General features: G+C 35.1%; 1 protein-coding gene across 5 annotated transcripts in view; it reads left to right on the top strand.

Moving 5' to 3' along the window:
• LOC134162035 (ankyrin repeat and sterile alpha motif domain-containing protein 1B-like) overlaps positions 1–23329 on the top strand; it is a 309404-nt gene that overhangs the window by 105382 nt on the left and 180693 nt on the right. For 4 of the 5 annotated variants that reach the window (XR_009964170.1, XM_062615455.1, XM_062615451.1 and 1 more), the window contains 2 exons: positions 4187–4330; positions 22904–23069. Coding sequence is in view for 4 of the 5 variants with exons in the window: in XM_062615455.1 (XP_062471439.1) it covers positions 4187–4330; positions 22904–23069 (310 nt within the window). In the remaining variant the exon portion in view is untranslated. The remainder of the gene's footprint in view (positions 1–4186; positions 4331–22903; positions 23070–23329) is intronic. The other variant, XM_062615452.1, reaches the window with a different exon arrangement.

Genomic DNA, 23329 nt, shown 5'->3' with positions numbered 1-23329 from the left:
TTACTGTATTAATAGACAAAATTTGTCTAGATAATATGGTGGTCAGGAAATCACTGGCATGTGTAGAAAGGAAGGTCAAGGCTTTATATGTGTTTTATACATGGCCTAAAGTTTCTTAAGCTGTGAAATTAAAAGTGGTCTCTCTTCCTATTGACTTTTAAGAAGAAACAGATTTTCTCTGCTTTTTTTTTTTTGTCAGTACTTGTCATTCCCTCTTGCTAAATATTGGCTTGTTCTCTTAGATCAGGAGAGAGATGTCAAGTTATTATGATAGTCAATCTGAGGCACCTACATATTCTGGGAGAACAAATAGCCTGTTTAAAGAATAAAGTATCCTTCAGTATAAAGTACCCTACTGGGCGAATTTTGCCTTTTAGATGGAGACATGAAGAGGAATACTTCCGTAACTAAATTTCAAGGACACAGTCTAAATGCTCATTAGGTATGAAAATCTGAGGTGATGTGTCAGGCCCAGTAAAGTCTGAGGAAAACTTGTTGCTAATTTTAATGATCCAATATCCTTGTGATAGATCTTACTACTCCCTTATTGCTATGTCATTACACTCTTATTTTTATACATTGAGAAATGATGTTGTTAGTATCTTACTGCTGTAAACAATTTTTAATACTTAACTGAGTGTTCAGGTAACAAACCCAGGACTCTTATTGTTTCAGTGTCTTGTGGTCTCCCTACCAATTTTTCACTTTTAAAGGTCATATCTAATATCTTTTAAGGTTTTCTGTCTGTTTTGTTTGAGGAAATATAATGCTTATACTCATGTCTCTTCTAGCACAGCCAGAGTTGTCGTTTTTAAAGCTTGGTATTACAGTTTATATTGATTTCACAGTTTCATAACATCAAATTCAATTAATTGAGCAACTATGATCTAAGTGGCATTTTTTAACTGCATTTACATTTTCTTTTTTGCATCAAAACAGGCATGAACAAAAGGTTCTCAATTGTGTCTATTTTCCTTTAGGTGACAGAAATCTCTTCCTCTCTTTTTATGGTTTTTGTTTTTTTGTTTTTTTCCTCTGAGACGTGGGCATAAATAACTTTGGCTTCTCTAAACCTCCCTACAGGGCTATTTCAAGGCTTCCCAGCAGCATACACAGAATTAGATTTTCATGTCCAAAGGATCTCTAAGGAGGCAAAATTAAATTATACAACAGAACAGAAAATAAGGGAGTTCTGGTAAAGTAATGAAGGCTGGGAGAGAAGAGCAGGAGGCAGGGTGGCCTGGGTTGGGAGTTCTAAGGGCTTATATAAAAGCCTGAGATCTGTGGGTTGGTTGAAGATCTTTCTGATCTCACCTGTCTCCTCCAAGTGCTTCCTTCTGTGCCAGGTATGCAAACCCAGTCTATCCCACCTGGGAGACTTCTGACGCCCCTTTCTCCCATGCAGCTGTTTACTCCTTTCCTCCTCTTTGCAAATGCAGCTCTCTTTCCCTGCAACAGCTCTCACGTCTCCCTTTGCACCTGTGGTCTAGGAAGACCTGGATTTCTGGCAGCAGGGATAGGTGAGAAAGGTTATAGCAGTAACTGTTTCTTGACCCTTCATACACATTTCTCGTAATGCTTCCTTTTTAGTGCTTTATCAGTGGCAGAAATCTGGGCAAGACAGAACTCAGTTGTGCAGTATAAAAAGTCTGCAGTAGTCTGTAAATTAGCCAGTTTTATGTTATTCATACCTGGGTTGTCTAGTTGTGTAAGAGTACTGGTCGATTTATTCCAGGATTGTGTCTAATGATCTCTGATTGGTCCTTTTTAGAATGATCAGGAGATCTGACTATATAATATTTCCTCTTTCTTCTCATTCATATTGACAGTAATTTAAATTCCTGTTATCCCCACTCTTTCTTAGGCTATTTATATAAAATATATCTAATGGAAAAAATACAGCTCTTATTCTGCTTCTACATTTTTTCTATTGGTATAATTTTTCTGTACTCTGTTCCTGTAATGGCTAAATACTCCTATGTTCTCCCTTGAATGATAAAAATATATTGAATTTCATTATTCATGTTCCTTTAGTTGTGTTGAAAAATTCTCTTTGATATTATGTGTGCATATTTTTTTATACCTTTAGAACATACATTGACATTTTTCTGTGACTTTTGCCTTCATTCACTTACACTGGCTTGTTAAGGTCACTGCTAATATGTATTACCTGCTTTCCTAGCATTGCTTTACTTAGCATTGCTGCAGTTCTTTGCTTTTTGCTCCGGGGGCAAGGAACACTTTATTCTCTGGTACAACAATTCTGACATTTAAAATATAAACATAGGGCAACCACCATAGAAGATGGCATCATAAATAGAAGGGAAAGACCTGTAGTCTGTTTTCTTTGTCTATGCAAATGTATAGCAGTAATAGCCTTTCATGGCCCACCTCTGCAGACTTAACCCAATCCTTTTAATAATCTATATAAGAATATTGGTTGCTATGGCAACACATTCTGTGGTACCACTTGACTGTCAAAATAACCTCATGAAATATCATGCTAAGAATGTTTTAGAAATTGACTTTTACAATAAAAAGTAAATAAATCCGCCTAGCTTTAGAAGATGTGGCTAGATTTATATAGTCTGCAACAAGGGATCAACCATTTTCTAACTAGTGGAAATAGATATATTGTGCTTCTCATCTTTGGTGAGTGAGCTGAAATAGAGTTTAGAAATATTTTTTTCTGCTTAAATTAATGGTATACCAGCCACATCTGTGTAGAAGAAGTTAGCACAAGAGTCAAAGTTTAAATGATACTCAGGTGTTACTAAGTTTGAGTTAGTGCCAGTCTGTGTGATGTCTTTGCTTCCCTTACAGCTTCCATTAGCTTGTGTTCATGTTTAGAACTGCTGTTTCTGTGCTTCTTTCTCTCCCCATACTTCTTCATTTCTGCTTTCCTTTTCTTAGAGCCAACTCCATGCTTTTCTTTATTTTGTGGGCTAAAATAGTATGCAGTTAACTGTTTGGAGGTTTTTGTATTATTTTTATATGAGCCTCATAGCAGTACTTTAGATCTAATGTTTAACACCAGGTTAATAGACGTGGTCAGCCTCAACAACATTACATTGGTCAATCAAAAATCCAGCCACTTCTGAAAGATTAAGACAAGCATTCCTAAAGACAGCATTTAGTATCTGAATAATAGGTAGGCTGCACAAACAAATGTCAAGCAGGCTAGAACAAGTATTGCATATTCTGATATAAATATGGACAAAAAATTAAGGTATGAGTAATATTTACTCTTTTTTATTGTTGTTGTTGTTACTTTTTTTTTTTTAAACCAGATTTTCAATAATCACTCATTACTGGCTTAACTTTCCTCATCTTTTCCCTGAAATCAATAGAAGTTGTCACTGCAGTTCATTCAGTTGAGGTGCGCTATCCTGTATAGAAAATAACATAAATAAATGGGAACTGTTCACTCTTCATATGTTTGGCTGTCATAGAAAATTAGTATATTCTTTTAAGTGAAAACCAGCATTCTGACATTCCCTTATCACTGAGAACAATATGGAAGCCTTAATGCTGGCAACTGAATGACTTTTCTCAGTACCTTTCATCCCTTCTATCCAATGAAACAAAATAAGGCAGGTCAATTTTAAATAAAAGTTTTGCTTACAAAACAAGCTAACACATTTATTACTGATAAATTTAAAATAAAAATGCAAACCTCATCATTTGATTGAATTGATCTTTTTTCCCTGAAAACCCTTGGAGTGATCCAAGCAAATGTAATACAGTTGTACTTTTCTGAACACAGGAGATGAGTATTGAAGCAAGATCCCTTTAGCTTATACGATTTCCTATTTGGGGGTAGTATTTATTTTTTTAAATGTTAGTTTTTATTCTCTGTGGTATATCCTAAGCTTCATGATGTTAAAGCAAATTTTATAGTAAAATGGAGTAGAAATAGACAATAATTGATAATAAAAATATATAATTTTAATGTATATTATTGTGTTCACATCTATTTAAAGTATAATTGCAGATACATCAATATAAATATTTTCCTTAGAAAGTGTGATTTTCATACAGCAGATTATCAGCTGAGTAGTTACTTTGCATTAAAATAGTAGTTTAACTTTTGGAAATTATAAATGGGAATCTTTTAAGTTCTTTTAAGTAGAATATTTCATTGAGTATATCTCTATGTTTGATTTGAAAGTATTGTTGCTTTAAGCAGAGGCTGCCTTCAACACGTTTATCACCAAGAGAGGAAGAAGATGATGATGCAGGTGAAAATACTTGTGGTCCTTCAGGTATATGGGAGGCATTGACACCTTGTAATGGATGCAGGAACCTCGGATTCCCCATGCTTGCACAGGTATATGTTTATCTTTCCATCATAAAACTTATTAACTGTAGAAGAACTGTTAATTCTGTCTTACAGTCCTTTCTAGTTTTGCTTTATTCCCTTCAAAATTGTTATTGTCAGTCTTCATTTAAACATCAAAATCTGTTTTTAAAATTAAATGTTGGGGTTCAGTCATCCTTCTGTAATACTCATCCAGGTAAGTTTAAGAACAAGATAGTTTGCAGTTTATTACCCCCATTTTCAACAGTTTTTGTGTTGCATAGCCTTATTTTCTCATTCTGTCCAGAAAGAAATTTTGAAGTCAGTTTCATTTGGGATATATATTCTATTTTTGGTCAGCTTCTAATTCATGTAATGACATCTCAGCTACTTTCTTTATAGAATTAACTGAGGACACCATGCATAACTCAGCTGATGTAAGAATATAACCTAAAAATTCTTTAAGATTATGTAAGCTAAAAAAAGTCTTCAGACATTTTCAAATGCTCATAATAACACAGAGGAGAATAAATAAAAATGGATAATGTACTTGGGTCTAAGTCCCAACAATTCTCAGAGCAGACCAATCTGCAGTATCCACCAAGGCATGCCAACAGCTGTGTCCTGAACAAGTTGCTACAGAGCAGTTTGATGCTTATTACTGCTTCTGGGTCTCCCTTGTTCTGTCCCCTTACTATAGTTTAGCACTCTCATTTCTGTAACATCTTTCCTGCGCTTTTCTTGTAGCATTGAATGGAGGCCTGCCAAATTTGTGTTTAGAAATGCCTGTTTTTTCAGTTGCATCCTTACTTGGCACTTCATGTAAATAGCTTTGTCGGATTCTTGTGTACCAGATTGGAATTACATATCCTGTCTCACCACACTTTATACACTGTTGCTTTCATACTGTGACTGTACGTTTTATTCTCTTTAGTCTCATGGGACTTGCACCTGTTTGAAGTCAATGCTAAAGCTTCCACTGCAGTCAGTGGAAACAGGATATGGCAACTAATGTGCTTGAATAACAATGAGCACTGCCCTGTCTTCTTATAAGGAGCTTTTATATTCCATTCCCCTTTCAGTAGTTGTTTTCTACTTCATACTATCTATCATTTTAGACATTTGGCAAGATGCAGAGCCATCAGAATTATCCTGATATATAATAGGAGTGTCATAGTTACTAATTCCTCATTTTTAAGAATTTGTTTCAAAAAATATTTGTTAAATGTAGCTTATTTAAATATCTGTCTCCTATTGTTTAATTATTGTTAAATTTTCCTATGATGACCACACATGTCATTTTGGAGTGACTGCCTAATTTAAAAAAAAATAATTTTTGTTTTCCTTACTTCTTTTTAATATAGAAAAGATTTGTAAAGTCTGTTATAAAATTGAAAAATACAATGAAGTTAGCTTGGTTAGTTGGTATCTCCTTTTTATAAAAAGTGATGTAAGTTTTAAGATAGTGACTTCTGAATAAGTTTTATTCACTGTGCTTAAGTCTTAAACTCAGCCTCCCAATATCTCATCTTTCTCTCTCTGAGAACTAATACGATTTTTAATTATGGATAAAAAAAAGAATGTATTTATTCAGTGTTCATTCATGAAATGGCAGAACGCTTTTCTAGATTGTTTCTCCATAAAAAATTGAACACAGAGGTAGTTTGATTTTCTTTTTATGGAAGAAAGGGAAAAAAAATTATGTAGTGAAAAATCTCCAAATTACAAACCAGTGAATTCACTTTATATGTTGCCATCCCTGTATGCAGTCTTTCAAGCTGTTAGCTAATCTGTTGGATCTTTCACATTCACTATGAAATGCAGAAGAGAACATCTTGTTCTAAGGGATTGAGAACACAAAGTATTTAACACAAAGTATTTATTTCAATTTTAGATTAAGACCAATATCTTGAATTCGTTTAACAAATTGTGATAGATATAATCTGCAACAGCATGTTTTAGGTAAACTAACAAAAATGTGGTTTTAATACTTATGTCAGTCCAGTAACATACAAGAAAATGCAGAGTTTATCATGAAGAAACAATAAGATAAGGCTACATAACATCATGTCTTAAAATCCGTACTTTACTAAAGATCCTGAAATAGAGAAAATGGTCTATCAAATATGCAAATGACAAGTTAATTTTTCTAATCTCTTGTAGTTAAAAATAGATTTTACAATTATATAAATGTACTGTGTTTACACATCAAAGAAGAACAAACAGTGATTCTTGGTTTATATACACAGTCAGAGGTACAATGGTGAACTGAAAGTGAATTTTAGGTGAGATTATGAGAGTGGCCATCTGTGACCTAATAACCTAACAGTTTTCAACATGCTAAAGAAAAGGGTGATTATCTTCTTGATGAACTTGATTTCTTTATTGCAGTTATGGGAAAAGGCTTGGCTGAAGGTTATTCTGACATGCAGTATGTCTTTTCTGTCTGTACTGTGCTGGGAAGTGATTTAGAAAGGGTTGTTATAGAAAGTTCTGTGCAAATTATACAGTAGATATCATTTAAAATCTAACATAACAGTAATACAGGTATTCACAGAATAAACAACTCTTTTTCATCATCTCATATTTGTTGAAGACCTGGAAGAGCTTGATGGAAAATCTTCATGTCTCATAAGAATTTTGGGGTTTTATAAAGTGCCTAATTCTTCATCAGAATGGAGCTAGCAGCCAACTTCATCCACCTGGCAGTGTGTGCTCAAAGCCCAGAAAGCTAACCATATGCTGAGCTACTCGAGAGGAGTGTGATCCTGCCCCTCTACTCCACTCTTGTGAGACCCCACACTACTTCCAGCTCTGGGGTCACAAAGGAGAGGGACATGGATCTGCTTGAGTGAGTCCAGAGAAGGGCCACAAAGATGACCCAAGGGCTGGAGTACCTCTCCTGTGAAGACAAGCTGAGAGAGTTGGGCTTGTTCAGCCTGGAGAAGAGAAGACTTCGGGGAGACCTTATAGCAGCCTTCCAGGATATCCATAGTGGTGAGGCAGGTCTGAAGTGAAGCTGGGAAGTCAGTCTGCAACTCAGGGTCCAGATCACTGAGGCTGTTGGCCAGGCACAGGCACAGATGAGGTGCAGTTAGAGATGGGCACTACTGCAGATTGTCTCAGCAGGAACTGAGGGCTCAGGTCTGAGCTGAAATTGGGCTGCTGGGCCCATGGGCACAAGTATGAGTAAGGGCCCCAGCTGCGACTGTTCAGAGACAGTATGACCTATTGGTGCATGTAGCTCTGTGACAGATACTGATAAAAGTGATAAAATACATAAAATGGAAGCTGAATTGAATGTGATTGTTACTTAAGCTGTTATTGTGTGAAAGAGCAAGACCAAGAAGGAATACTCTACTGATGTACTTGATTGCTTTGCGTGCACCTCATGTACAGCTTTTCCATATATGTGAACTTGTTTCATCTGCATTTATAGATTCATGCCTTGGCTGACATTTGTAAAGTCAGTATTCTAGCAGGGGTTCTACTCCTGAAGATTCCCAATGCTGCTGCAAGAGCAGATAGGATTTATAAAAACCCATATTTGCATCTTATATCACTCTAGCTATGTGGTACCAAAGTACAGGGACGATACTGGTAACAGTAGGGCCTGAACTATGAAGAGTGCTGTGCATGTTGGTCTACTCTTGGCTCTTCAACTGAGCAGAACTTTAACCTCTGCAATCTTGTTATATTTAAATGTGAAATAAGCATTAAGCAGCTCAGGTCTGGAGGTAAAGGTACCAGAATACTCTAGCCATTTTTCCCATAAAGTCTCCTTTTGGCAGCAACTTAGAAGATTGAACAAGGAATAGCTCCTCTCTCTCCTAGTTTACCTGAACATAGGTTTTGGTAAAGTAGTAGGAAGAAGCTTGAACAAAGACCAGCTTGGCAATGGCCTTTGTTTCCTTTATCGAATGGTTAATGTGCACAAGATAAGGAAGGGGTAAGGAATATGGTAAGTGTAGAGCACTCTTGTGTGCCAGTAATGGAATTGTTTCTTGGTCTTAATCTTCTATGCTGTAGTGTAGATCAATTTACTACTCAGTTCATAAAATACTTATTTTACAAAGTTTATCAGTACCCACATACATACATACGTACTAACATTTTGTTTGGAATAAAGAAGCACACTCCAAATATATGAAACTGTAGCTTTCATTCCATTTTCTTTTTCATGAAGAGTGTGCTTTTGAATATATCTGCTAAGGGGCAAACAGGGCCTGACATGCAGAGATAAATACAGGGCTGTCTGCAATGTCAGAAAGATGGGTGGTGCAGAGTCCTGTGTGATCATAGCAGTATTATCAGTTTAAAGCAAGCAGTCTGTGCACCTTAATCTTGACAGTTGTGTCTGCATATTTTCCTAATTCTCATACAGAGTAATTCTGAGATAAGGTAGGTTTAGCTATGTCCTATTTAGGAAGCTGCTGGATCAGCTTCAATGCACTGTCTCTAGAATTAAGTCTTATATGTATAACTTAAAAATCCTGACAGTGATTCCCTATGTTTGACATGACAGCCAACCAGAAATACCGAATTTGTCTATTACAAAATGAAAGTAGTATCTGTAAAGAGAACAGTGGAATTGCTATGGAAAAAACTGAATTTTGATTTAAAAGCCTTCATGTTGCCATTTGTGAGGAGCCATGGCTGTTAACAAAAAATTAGATATGGAAAGTTTATTTAAATATTTAAAGAAGCACTATGTTTCTAGCTTAATGTCAGATTTTCATCTTTTTAGAAGCAATGAACTTCTGGAAGACCTTCAAATTTATTTTTTAAACTCATACATAAACTCATAAACAGCTCATACAACCCCAGGACTCCTAGAGGTAGGAACTCTAGCAATTTTCTTACAGGTTCTCCTGTGGAAGAGAATTTTCCCCCAAAATGTCTTTTATTTATAGGGAGGGAAGAGAAAGGAAACTCCTGACTACATTTTTAGGAGACAAATTGTATATAATATTGTTTATTTATCAGTATAGGCTGTGATAGCAATATTTAGTTTGGAGTTTGATGCATCAGTTAACAGGGTTATATATTTCAAGTCTGGCTTCCAGAAGATCATCGTGTCTGTCTGTACTTCTTTTATATAATTATTAAAAGGAATTTCATATTGTGTTTGTATTGTGGAAGTGGGTTAAGATTACATTATAGAAAGCCTGGCACTGAAAATTATTATGTTGCAATTATATTTACAATTACAAAGATGGTTCTGGATGCATGAGAGATGAATGTGGAAATTGAGTAAGGAGCTAACTCAGTTTTTGTGTAGAGATCAAGTCTGTTTTTAAAAAAAATCGCTGTAATGATACTCTCTGGAGAGAGGCGGCATGACTCCTTGTTGTCTCTTTCTGGACAATTTTAATATTGAGAAATTTATTGGGCATTATTTGTTTTCATTTTAACATATTCTTCCAGTTTGAACTCCTCCTTTTCTCAGTTCTCTCTAAAAATTTTCTTAGACATTAAGCTCAGTTCAAGTGTTTTAGTGATTTTTTTTGAACTGCTGAGGTGCAGAGGAGGGAGTATAAAAGAGAGAATATTTCTTCTTTGCTCTTCAATTAAAAGAACAACAAAACAAACAAACAGAAAAACAAAGAGTGTATTTTTAACTAAACACCATTAGCTGAAGTATTTTAACAACTTGAACCCAAAAAATGGTGTCATCCATCACTTCATTGACAAATTTACGTTTCAGAGCATTGAAAGGAAGTACGTTTCAAATTAGATTGGTAATGAAACGGATTTGGTTGCTGTTGCTTCATATAATCATAGAATTACCAGATTGGAAGGGACTTTGAAGATCATCTGGTCCAACCTTCCTAGGCAAAGCCTGACCTATTTGGTGTTGAAGTTCACCAGAATTAGAAATAGAGAGCCTTGCGGCATCATCTAATTTATATATTACAGGAGGGGAAAAACTGGCATTTTGTTTGGTAATGTATTTATTTGATAAGTGATACAGACATGGTAGAGACAAAATTATTTTCCAGGAAAGACCACTTTCAGCTAGGAAAACTGGCATACAGTATACCTCGAAGATGAATAGCCAGAGTAAAATTGTTACATTATCTGTAGTATTTTCCTGTAGTTTCTAACATAGAAAAATTTTATTATTTTTCCCTCATTTTAGGTTAGTGGATTAAATGATGATTTTACTTAAATGGGGTTGACATGGAGACCTGTATTACCCTTATATTTCTGTTAAAATATTTCTGTTAGCTCTTGATTTGCAGTCTTGTCTTTTCTGCATTAAGCTGGAGTTCTGTTGATAATCTCAGGAACACACCACCCACACACTGAAGCAGCTACTGCAAAGTGCAATATGTATTGTGCCAAGAAAGAGTCAGCAGGTGATGATTATACCCTGCTGACCAGTGATGGTGAATAAGTATATTGAAAAAAAATGTGGCAAATTTTAGTGTTTTGCTACATTTTCTGATGGTGTTGACACTGAGCTTTTTGTTCTTGCTAATAATATGTAGCTTCTTAATTTCCATTGTAAATTTCCAGTTGCCAGATGTCTTGTGGCAAATGAATTTTTACTTCACTAGTTGTACCATCTAGACACTGCTACACAGGTATGTAATGTAACGAGATGTTTTAATCTTTTTATCCTTGGGTGTTTTCAGAATTGACTGGACAAGGCTCAGAGAAACCTGGTAGTTAATATAGTTCTGCTATGACTGAAAGCTTGGATAAGATGACTTCTAGAGATCTCTTTCATATAAACATCTTCGTTCTATAATTCTCTATAAAATTTTAGATATGTGAACTCAGAACAGCTAATTTCTTTAAAAGTTTAGGACTGACTCCATGTTCATCAGTTTGTAAATCAGTTTGCAAAAGTATGGTTGTCCCTGCCTAGTGCTGTGTAAATCTGGCTGCCACTGGTCTGTGTTATCTCTTGGTGTGATTAGGAAACAACAGCATTAAGTGGGATGTAACAGAGAAAGAAGAGAGGTGTCAAACAATACTGGAATTATTGATATATGTCAGAAATCTTAGGAAGTGTTGATAGCCATGCTGACTTCCATGATGGGCTTTACTACTATTAAAGGTATTCACATTTGTGTAGAAATTAATTTTGAGTTGCACACTGTCACATTCCTAAATGAAATAGGAAATATGATCTTAAATAATATGTTACATTTTACTACTTTATCATTTGCAGTTAAGTGGTAACCAGAAGACGCACTTTCAGGAAATGCTTTTGATTTCAGTGCTGCCTGACGAATCATGGGAAAATGGAAAAAAAAAATCAAGTTAAATTGCATAGCAAATGGATAGCAACAATGCATAGCAAATAATTTTATACAAGAAAAATGTTCAAGTTTGTATTAAAAATTCAATGTTTGAACTTCAGCTGCTTCAAAACAGAAAAATTAAAGCATTATGTGGAAACTTGAACACAATTAGAAGTTCCTGGTTAGTCTGAAAAATTGGGTTTACTCTTCAGTACTTCATTTTGTGGGGAGAAGGTCATCATAGATAATTTGTGTTTATTGTTTCAGTGGTAGTAACAGAAGGAAAAGAGTTGATGGCCCAAAAAACTGGTATTCGTGGTATCTGAATGCAGGAGATCAGTTGTGTGGTGATATCTGGGTGCTGTGATTACTGCATAGGTTTACTATATGGATTAGCCATTAAGTCATGGGGTGTGTAAGTCTGAAGTTCTGTGAAGGGCTGTTTAAAGGCATTTGACATGTTGGGACATTTCTAAGCCTAGCAACTTTTTGTCTGGTTGTGGTGGGTTGTATTGTGGCGTTTTGCTATTTTTTTGCTTGTTTGTGGTTTTGTTTGTTTGTTTGCTTTGGTTTTTTGTTTGTTTTTTTCAGGTTTGTTTGGTTAGGATTTTTTTTCATAGTGGTACAAATGAAATGTATTTGAGAACCATGACAAACTAACAGTGGAAACTGTGAAGTTTCTCTACCAACTGAGAAGCTGGTAACTTGACAGAATGTACTTCAGTTCTGAAGAAATGACCTGGCTGGTAACTGGGCATTTAAAACAGAGCAACTCTGTATTCTGTAACTGTGAATCCTCTCTTGCTGTACAAAAGAAATTGCATGCCGTGGGTCTGACTGCTGTATTTTACTGAAAACTTTTATTACCGGTACTCATCACACTGAGTCCGAGAATGAGATAAACCCTGATTCAACAAATTACTTAAGCTTACTTAAACATAGGCATTAATGTGCTTAATTCTGGTTTTGCTTCCCTACATACAGAACTTTATCAGGAAACACTTATTTGTTAACAAAAATACAAACCCAGACTAAGGCTAAGACTTTCTTAAAAATCTGAAACTGATTGTTATGATTTTTCCAGTATTAATAGTTCAAAATGAAGATGAACTCATGAATTGGAGGTTAAATAAAATGAAATAAGTTAAGGAGAGTCCATATTGGAGATATCAAGGGAAAATATGTAAGACAACATTGTTGCATGTTTTCATAGTAAGGCATTTTGGATTTGTTTGTTGATAGGAAAATGTCATCTGCCAATTCTAGTCAAATACGCCTTTTTACTTTCAGGTCTCTCGGAAAGGCGGAAAGGTCAACTCGGAAATGAGGAATGTCGTGGTTTATGTTTTTCTACCTAGAATAGTATTAATCATATGTATTGCTGTCGAATGCAAATGCTCCATTCACTTTCCAGAAGCAATAAGCAGTCCTGAACCATAAAATCTTGCTACAATAAATAGAAATAACAGTAATACTACTAATAACATAGGGAATAGAGGTAGGTAGCTTTTTAAAAAACATGTTATAAATGTCTCTCCCTATAACCAGACCAGTCCACCAGGCATTTTTCAGACTTTTTTAACATAAAGGGTATATGTGTAAAGACATTAAGGTAGATTAATAAATTGACAGTATTAAGTTGACTGTATTATTTTTGAAGGTGCTATAATTGTATAGCATTCTAATTTCTGATTCACAATATTTTATACTGTAAAAAGAAGAGAAAATCTTCAGGCAATGTTAAGTCACATTTAATTCTCCTAATTTTGAATTTAGCAAAATTGAGTCCATAGGTCTCAGACAGAATTTTAGCCTACCTAATTGCCTAAATACTTGCAAACCACTAGCTTCATCAGCCTTTATGTTTATCAGATACTTAAGTTCTATATACACATAAAGCTTTTTGAGTAAACTGTTGTAATCTGTTTTTGTATGGGCAGGTGCCTAAATTCTGTCTCATTCAGATTGGTTTTGCATAGTTACTGGTTTTGCATTATGATGAATAAATATTGACAGCAGAAAGTTCATTCAGAAACCCATCTGGGTGCTTGTGCTCCCTGTATCAATGAGAAAGTGAGGACAGCTCTGAAGATATTCAATTGACTGCTCTTCTATGTTGAACAGGAAGGCACTGGAAGACAGCCAGTGTCAAGATTTGAAGCAGAGGGATGTGTTTGACTACATCTAGCTTTTGAGCTGAACTTTTGTGAATTAAACACCAGGGCACTTACAGGGGATACACAGCTGACGAAGCAGGCGGCCTTCCTTCACTCCTTTCTGCCCACTTCCAAAATGGACAGATTAAGTCTGTCTGGTTTTGTTTCTTTTGAATGTAATAGTGTTTTATTGTGAAGCGCATGAACAAATTTTGGAGTTGCCTGTTAAGTATAGCTATCTTAACAGCTTTGTCCTAAGGACACTTATTTATTATCAGGACTATATGACCAAAGAAGAAGTGCAGAAACTCCACATTTTGGATTGTAAGTGGCTAGAATCTCATTTTCGATCCAGAAACAACTACAGCCAAGTGTTTCCTGTTGTCTAGCTTTAGGTGGTTCCATGACATACAGGATTTATGAGTAGATTTCTTTTACTGACGAACTCTGTTTCCTCATTGTGAAATTATGAAAGGACCTTGATTTTGCAAATTATTTGAATGTACGCTTAAGCATTTACATTGCCTTTTTGAAGTTGAGTTACTAATTTGTTGAAATATAAGAAATTAGTTCAATCAGAATCTAGAGCAATAGAATCAGTAAGCAAAGAGTTTTGTGTACTTTTTACCATCTTTGTGTGAAACACTGACATAGTAGTTTGTTTGCATATGAAGGAAGGTCACAAAGCGTGAGAATATCTGTAGTAAAGCTGTTACGTACAGCTAGTGTGACTGCAAATATGGGGCAAGATTCCTGAATTCTGACCAAATAGACATATAATTCTGTGATAGCTCTTCTGGAACCGGAATCTTGCAGTGAAACTTATGGGAAATTTTCTAAGTTCAGATTTCATTGAAAATGTAACATTGGTTCTCTTATAATCCTTAGTCATGTCATTTCATATAATCTTCACATTCTCAGTTTCCATTATGCAATAACTCAGGCTGAGTAGATTAACATACCATAGAAGTAGATTATTTTACCACAGAAATCATTATAGTAACAATTGAGGCAGTAGAGCTTTGACATGGCATCCTGGGATGTATTAGAAGGGCGGTGGTTAGTAGGTCCCAGTTCTGGGCCCCTCAGTTCAAGAAGGACAGGGAGCTGCTGGAGAGAGTCCAGCGCAGGGCTGATTAAGGGAGTGGAGCATCTCCCTTATGAGGAAAGACTGAGGGAGCTGGGTCTTTATAGTTTAGAGAAGAGGAGACTGAGGGGTGACCTTATAAGTGTCTATAAATATATAAAGGGGGAGTGTCATCTACTCAGTGGCAAACAATGATAAAGGGGTAATGGGTGCAAACTAACACAAGAGGTTTTAAACTTGAGAAGAAACCTTCAGTGAACGGAACACTGGAACAGGCTGCCCAGGGAGGTTGTGGATTCAAAACCCACCTTTCCTGTGTAACGTTATCTATTTCCTGCTCCGGCAGGGGGATTGGACTAGATGATCTTTTGAGGTCCCTTCCAATCTCCAGCATACTGTGATACTGTGATACTGTGATAACCCAGTAGTGTTTCTTATTTAAAGAGCCATAAGGAAGCAGCATGTGTATTAGCTGAATATTTTTCCTTCAGTGAATTAGGTAATTCCTGGTGCATTATTTGTATATTTCACTCTTTGCTGATTGAACATGGCCAAATTAGTCCTCATAAAACTGCTGAGTTTTGCAGTGTGATAAGGTAGCACTGGATGATGGAACTTTTTGTATTCATAAAGCTAAATATCCATGTTATGAATGTTAGTTAGTTTTCGCACATTTTTGATCAGGAAACAGCAGAGTTCATAGGGTCCCCTTCACAGCTATGGTTCTCAACTATGGTTTGAAATAGGAAATTACTAGGTTCTTTATGAACACAGAAGGTATGGACAACATTGTATTAATGCTGGCCAACAGTTATTGTGCATATTTCTCCTGTTATAATGGAATAATTTATTTTACAGTTTTTTAAATACTGATTCTAACTTACAGGATGGATTTGCTTTTCCTCTGATTGTATCTTACTGTTAGATTCAGTTTTCACGCTTCTGAAATACCGTGCTTACTGTAGATAAAGGGTATTTGGTCTTATTTAATTAGGAAGTACTAAACTTTTGCAAAATTTGCATGCATCCTGAGACCTTTTAAAGAGAATTTTGAAATGTGGTTCTTCTGTTGATTTTGTATCTCATTTTCTGTTCAGTTGTGTACCAGATAAAGAAGATTCACGAAAAAGTTTTTCATTTTTGATAATATGACTCTTAATAACTTTAATTTTTGGAATATTTTCTTGTTTTTTCTTTTTTAATGTGGAAGCATGTGTGGGAGGGAGTGCTTTTACAAGAGTCTTGGCTTACACTGTTTTGATAGTAACTTTTTATATGTATACATATGCTATTTATTTTATATATTTATATTACGTACATAGTTAAATTTTTATTTCATCAGTATCAACTAGAAAACTTTTAAACATGGGAGATTCCGTTTCACAAAATAGCAAATATCTATTTGTAGCTTCTGTTAAAGCCATTGTATATAGCATCAAGTAATTGGTTTCTATTGTGTAAATTCATGAAAGTACATGACTTCAGAACAAGAGCATGGTCAGGTACAGAGTATTTTCTAAAATGCACATATTATTTACAGTAGGTAATGAATTGACATGCCAGTGGTAAAGCTTTCTTTTCAATTAAAATGTCTTCCATAATGTCTCATTTAGTGATATTGTCTGCCTCCAATCAAGTCAGTTTACAGTTACAGGTTTTTTTCTGTTTTATATTAATAGTGAAAACTGCTGTTAACATAAATGACATGTTTTGGTTCCACATTGACTTAGGTGTATTTGATTCTTCTCTCCCGTCCACAGCAATCAATATATTTTTCATTTACTGACACAGTAATTGATAAGTATGAAGCTATAAAATGTTAGACAATTTCAGTGTATCTGCTTAATATAACATGTTGTTTGTTTTTATTTTTTATGGTTTGTTTTTGCTTTCTGCATTTGCTGTCTAGTAAATACTGACTCCACTTAAGGTTTTATCAATATCTATATTTTATATGGTTTTAGCTCGTATGAGGGATAATTTTACTTCGTGTTCTCTGCTTCTGTTAGAAAACCAAAGATTGGTTGGTTTTAGTAGAGTAGGAGACAAAACTTGTTTAAGAGCTGGACCAAACCTGTGGGTGTTTCAGCTGGGGAGAAGAATGGATGGTTCACTACCTTGTGGTCCAAAGGCAGAACTATAAGTCCTCATTCACTTTTTCTGTGCATATTTCCCACTAGCTTTCAGCCACATTCAAAAGGGTCAACCCAAAGTGTAAAATATTTTTTAATTGGCTTAGGGGAAAGTGGTTTAATGGTGACCTAAAAATTTTTTTTTGTGGTGCTCAAAATGAATCTGTCAGCTGTTAGCCACGTACTACTCAGATCCCTGTAAGTCAGATCTACCACTCTTTCTGTAATACTGTTGTGAACCTTTTCTTACAAATGAGAGATGGACTTTTTTTTTTTCTCTTCCTTCTTTCCTTTTTCTAGTGAAGAGGTCTGATTATGCAACAAACTGGTACTGTGTAAAATGGCCCTTCATAACCACCTTCAAATCTTTGTGATATTACTAAATGAAGTCCAGAGCCTGACAAAGTACATGTGCATTTATCAGTCTCTGCGAAAGTGGAAAGCCGTTTCTTTCTTCTGATACCAGGCATGCCTTCCTCATGTTTTGAACTTTGAAGTTGGCACCCTTGAAACCATGACACTCTTCTGAGCCTCTTCATTCACCTTCTGAGACATCTTCTGGTCCAAACTTATCATTTTCCAATGAGTTATTTTATCTCTTACTTAGAAGATATTGTATGAAAATAAACGTTTGCATGGGCCCTCCTTCATATATGAGATTATTGGGGATTTTCCAGATTCTGTAATATATCATGAATCTTATTATCTTTTCTGTGACAAATTACGTATTCAACTGTTTCTAGCTGTCATAACAATGAACATTTATCATAGTTTGACTCATGAAAAATTATTCTAATTACATGATGCTATAAAACTTATACTTTGGGTAAGTAAGTAATAGATTAAAATGTTATTACTAGCTAAAAAGTCATAGTAATATTCCTGATTTCTTTCAGTGGGGAGGCAGTCATCTAATTGTGTTTTGGGATTATGACGACATAGGAAATACTTTCAATTGATGACTACATTATTGTGACAAATTCACACAGTACCCATCAGGTTCAGGCACTCTTCCCTCCACCTTGCTGCATGTCAAAAATCTGTTCTAATTATCTTTGGTCACTGGTCAGGACTCCTTTCTTGCTTGAATTCTTGATTCCTCTCAGCAACCTTTGGTTATTTATCATGAATATTTCAGTGTAAAGTGTCCCAATCCTACAGTGTTATACATCAGTCTGTTTGCAAACATGAAGTATGTTTGATGCAAACACATTCAGACTAGATAGAAGGAAAAAAATTTTTACAATGAGGGTAGTGAAAAACTGGAACATGTTGCTCAAAGAGTTGGTAGATGCCCCTTACCTGGAAACATTTGAGGTCAGGTTAGACAGGGCTCTGAGCAGCCTCATCTAGTTGAAGATGTCTCCCCTTGTTACAGGGGGTTTGGGCTGTATGATCTTTAAAGATGCCTTCCAACACAAACTGTTTTTTTAATTCTGTAATTCTATGATGTAAATGGGATAAATGGGTTTATGGAGTGTTTGGGATCAATAACTCTCCAAAGTTTTATTAACAGAAGTATCGTAATACTCTTCTAAAGAAAAATTAAGCAGAATTTATCCCACCATAAATAAAGAGGAGCTACTTGAGTTCATGCTGGTCTTCTGGCATGCAGCAAGTCAGGGGAGAAGATATGATACCCTGATGGATCTTAAGGGATATGCCAGAATTTAATAGCAGTTCTTCAATATGTATTCTGTATAAATGAAAAAGATATTTTCTAATGATGGCAAATACATTGCATTCTTCCTTTCCACATTTACGAGACTGTTTCTCCTTTAAAGTTTATTATTCAGAAGAAAACCCCTGGGTATTTTACTTCCACTTCTTGTTCATAGATGTTTTCACATAATAGGTAATTATAGCCATAAAGTTTTCTTTAAAAATCTGAATTATCTGGATATATAAGACTACTGAAATACCCACTAATAATTCTTTTTCTAAACAAGTGTCCTTAACTTCTGTCTTAAAGTATAAATATGCATAGTGGCATTCTTATTCCCCATAGTTTCTAAAAAAATGTCTTAAGGCTAAAATAACTATTTCTTCTAAACTTTGTGATCCTTATTAGGTATCTTACACAAATTGTAAGGATAGTTAATTATGAAGAAGTCATTTATCAAAAGAGACTCAATCAAAACCAGATCTAGTAAATTTTCAAATAACAGGATACAGTATGGCTTTTAACTGTGAGTATCCTAGACTACAGGAGGTCAACTGTTCATAAATTTAGAATTTATAAGTTATATAAATTAATAATTGCCCGGTGAGACACGACATAACTACATGAATTATCACTGTGAGGAATGTGGTGTAACAGTACATTATGCTTGACTCAGATGTGTTGTCCCATGTTCCAGGGAAGTAACGAAACTTCAGCTGATCAGATTTCTGTAGGAAGGGAGCTGGACAGTATGAAAATTTTTCAGTGAAATACAGTTTCTATCTTGTCAGAATGTCAGTTCTGATTAGATGCCCACTGAGGTTCTATCATTTTATTCTTTGGTCATACAAATACAGATTTGTATATATTGCTTATATCTTAGTCTTTGACCATACCTCATTCAGACTGATCCTTACAAGAAATGGAAGTAGGCAAAAGCAAGCTTAACTGGAAGCTTAGCAGAAACATGGAAAAAAGGTCTAACTCAACATCATGTAGTTTTTGAAGATGTACTGATGTTATGGAATATTGTTTCCCACTTTTATATAACCATTTACAATTGACATATAGATATATTAAAGCAAATTCATTCCCACTGACCAACAGTCACAATCTTCTCCTCCCCTCCTTTCTCTTGTCTAGTCCTGTTTAATTCTCAGATTACACATAAGTATTATACCATCAAGCATATTCTCAGAGGACCCAGCTGGCTGGAGATTTCTGAGTAAGGGCCATAATGTGTCCCTGGCATGTGCTCTGCAAATTCAATTTCACATTGCTGTTTCTTTCTACAAGGCAAAAATCTAATTTATATTTTATCAGTATGGACAGCTGTTCTCTAATGCTTTCCCAGTGACGCACCCACTCTCGGTCTTTTTCTGTCACTTCTATTGTGTATGCATTTTTATCCTTTCCACAAAAATACTTAAATACTTGTTTTAATGTCCTGGCAGCCCAGCACATTACTTTTATGAAGTTCAATTTTAAATAAGAACAAACTCTGACTTGACAGTCATGGTCAGTTACACGTGTCATCTTCAAGTTTTTTGGCATAATTTACAGAAATTGAATAATCTCTAATTAAAAAAAAAACACCTCAGATTATTTTCATTTCAGGGCCAAAGGTTATTCAACTATAATGGAATAGTATTTCTTTAGAATGTTTTATTATGCAGATGAAAATATCTAGGACATGTAGGATTACTGTAGCATTACTTTTTATTGAAGTGGGTGAGGTGAAACAACAGAATTGTTATTGAGAAGAGTGCTGAAGACCTTTTAATTTGAGAAAAAAACAGAATCACATTGCTTAATGCCACATATTCTAAGACAGTTTTAAGTTACCTACTAACATCTAACTTGAATTACTCTAGAGCTTAAAGTATTCTACAGTATGCTCAGTTCTTGCAAAATGGAGAACATACTGCAGCAACCTGAATACTTTACATTGCTTTTCTCCAGCAATGAGAAGTTTGTCTTTTTGCTACATATACACTTTTAATTAAGCCTTATCGTCTTCACTGGTAGAATTCCAGACTTTTTAATGTATTAACAATTCTTCTTGTCTCTAACTTAAGTTCTGCTTGGCATACTGTTTTCATATTTGCTTTATTAGTGAGAGATTGATGAAGAATTTACCAGTCAGTAATTTACATTCTAACCATTTTCTCAGTAACCCCATCATTTTTATTTTTTTCTTCCCTGACATTTAGATTCTTATAATGTTAATTTAAGAATCATAGAATCACAGAATGCTTTGGATGGGAACAGACCTTAAGATCACCTAATTCCACGCCCCCTACATGGGCAGGGATACCTCCCACTAGACCAGGTTGCTGAAAGCCCCATCCAGCCTGGCCTTCAACACTTTCAGGGATGGGGTATCTACTTGTAATGTTTAATAACATTCAGAAAATCAAACTGAATGTTAAGAGCAATTAGGAAAGGAGTGCAAAAGCGGGAACATCATTATGTCAGTATGTATACTTGATGAGCCCTCACCTTGAACGCTACATGAAAATCAGATCCCTGTCAGATCACTGAAGGCTGAGGGTGAGGGCTGACAGGAATGGTCAAAAGACTTCAGATGCTATTTGCATGATTTAAAAAATAAATGGTTTTTGGTTTTGTGGGCTTTTTTGGGTCTGTTTTTGTTGTTTAGCTTGGGCCTTTTTTTTTTTTTAATGGGATATGAGCTTCAGGAATAATTTTTTATTAACTTTATTTGAAGAACGAGATGGCTTAAGTTTAAAAAGTTGTATTTGGAGCTGCAGCAAGCCCACTTAGAAACTTTTCAATTCCTGGTAAAGTTTTTAGAGTCCGTTAGCTGAAACTGGTTACTGCTAGTATGTAGCAGCAAAATTGCTAATGCAGAGACCTCATACCTTGACTAGAGATTAACCAGAAAAGGGTAAAAGAGGTAGGCACACAATCGCATTCCTCTTTTAGGCATATGTTTTGAACACTGACTACTGACCTTGTATTGTTTGCTAGCACATCCTCATTTTTCATTACAAATGCTTGTTTGTATTCTTTTTATTTTGTATTGGTTTTTCCCTGTTCACTGTTTCTTGTATTCATTTGCATGTACTTTATTCAGTGGTGGTTTAGCCTAGGATTAAAATTATTTTTCTACTGAACTCATCAAGTAGAATTTTGAAGGGGATATCCTGTTGCTGCCATCTCAAACCTGTCCTTCAAATGGCCTTGTGTTATCACCAGATTATGAAAATGTCATAAAAATCAGGTCACAATACAATGAGCAGGAAAAACTGCAAAGGTCTGGTAGTGTAATAATTTGCTAACGGTATAAATAATTTACCTAAATAATGAACTGTTACCTACAGCCATCTTTTTCCTTAGGTAATATCAATTCTTGTTGAAGAAATTGTTATTCCACATCCTGTTTTAGTCATCACGTTCTTAAGTCATTTTCTGAGTAGGACCATGATAATATCTAAATGTCAGGGTGCTTTCTGGTCCTTTGCCTTTTATTATATCATATTTGATTTGAGTGCAGTGTTTGACTTTCCCAGGCATCCATATGTCCATTGTAAGAAAGATGTAGAAATATGTCTCTGCCTATTCAACTGCTTTCTGCTGGGATTAAAAAAATATAGATCACAAATCAAGAAACTCTCGTGAAACTGTATGGTATCTTCTTATTTGTGTTCTAAAGTAGAGAGAGTCTGCTTGATTGGGCAGTTTAGTGTACCAGAAAATCTTCCGTCCAATTCTGTTTTTCCTTCCCTTAACATTTGCTAATGATGGGAATTCACTGTATGTATCACTGCGAAGGGACCTTGTGCCATTATTGCTGTTCAGTTCAAATATAGAGCAGTATTTCATCTTCATTCACAACCTGGGATTCTGCCATCAAAACGCAGATAGCATAACTTTAGCTTTTTTATGTGTAATATGACAAAGTAATGGCAGTGGTTAATGTAATTATCACTTTCATGAGATATAATTCAAATTCTGAATAAGAAAAATCCCCAAATTAGAACACAGCAAAGCAGATATGGCAAGATCAGTTATGTTGGAGTTTTTGCTAAATACAAAGTTTGAAGAATATAGACATTTCTATAACTAAACAAGAATTATATTACACAAAAATTTAAAGAAACAAGAAATGTTATCTTCTAGCATGCAATTAATTCTTCTAGTCTGTTACAATTTAGATTTCAGCAAAATGTTGTGTTTAATTTGTTGGATTTTAAACCCTGCTAGTCAGAGTTATCTAGCCTGGTTCTTTTCTTGTGTTGTCTGAGAAATATCTCTCTTACCTACTCAAATTTTTGCATTTCAGGAATCATATTCAAAGAAGAGAGGTTATGCATTAGAAGCAATACCTTCTGTGCCTCTGGATGCAGTTCCCTCTGAAAATGACAGCAATCTCTGCGATTCGATAGACATAGCAGTGACCAAAAAACCTTGCTCCCTAGAAATAGCAAGAGTTCCTTCCTCAAGACCAGGTAAATCACCACATAATTTTTTACATAATCTTTGGTGTAAGTGTAATATTATGGAAGGTATACAATTATGTATAGAAAGTGTAGGTTTATGTACTTAAGAATACAGCACTCTGTTTACTTATCACAGCATGATTATAGTCTTCCATTAGCTTCCATAAGAGCTTAATATCAGAATAAGGATTAATAGCAAAATGCTATCGAAAGGAAAACAAAGGAGAGATTTAAATAATTTCCTAGATAAATACAAGGTTGCAAAAAAC

Source organism: Pezoporus occidentalis, unplaced genomic scaffold (assembly GCF_034315485.1).
Source record: "Pezoporus occidentalis ecotype Australia unplaced genomic scaffold, CSIRO_AGI_Poc_V1 ctg182, whole genome shotgun sequence".
Lineage (NCBI taxonomy): Eukaryota > Metazoa > Chordata > Aves > Psittaciformes > Psittacidae > Pezoporus > Pezoporus occidentalis.
The sequence above is the reverse complement of the archived record's forward strand: the minus strand, read 5'-3'. Positions and strand labels throughout refer to the sequence as shown.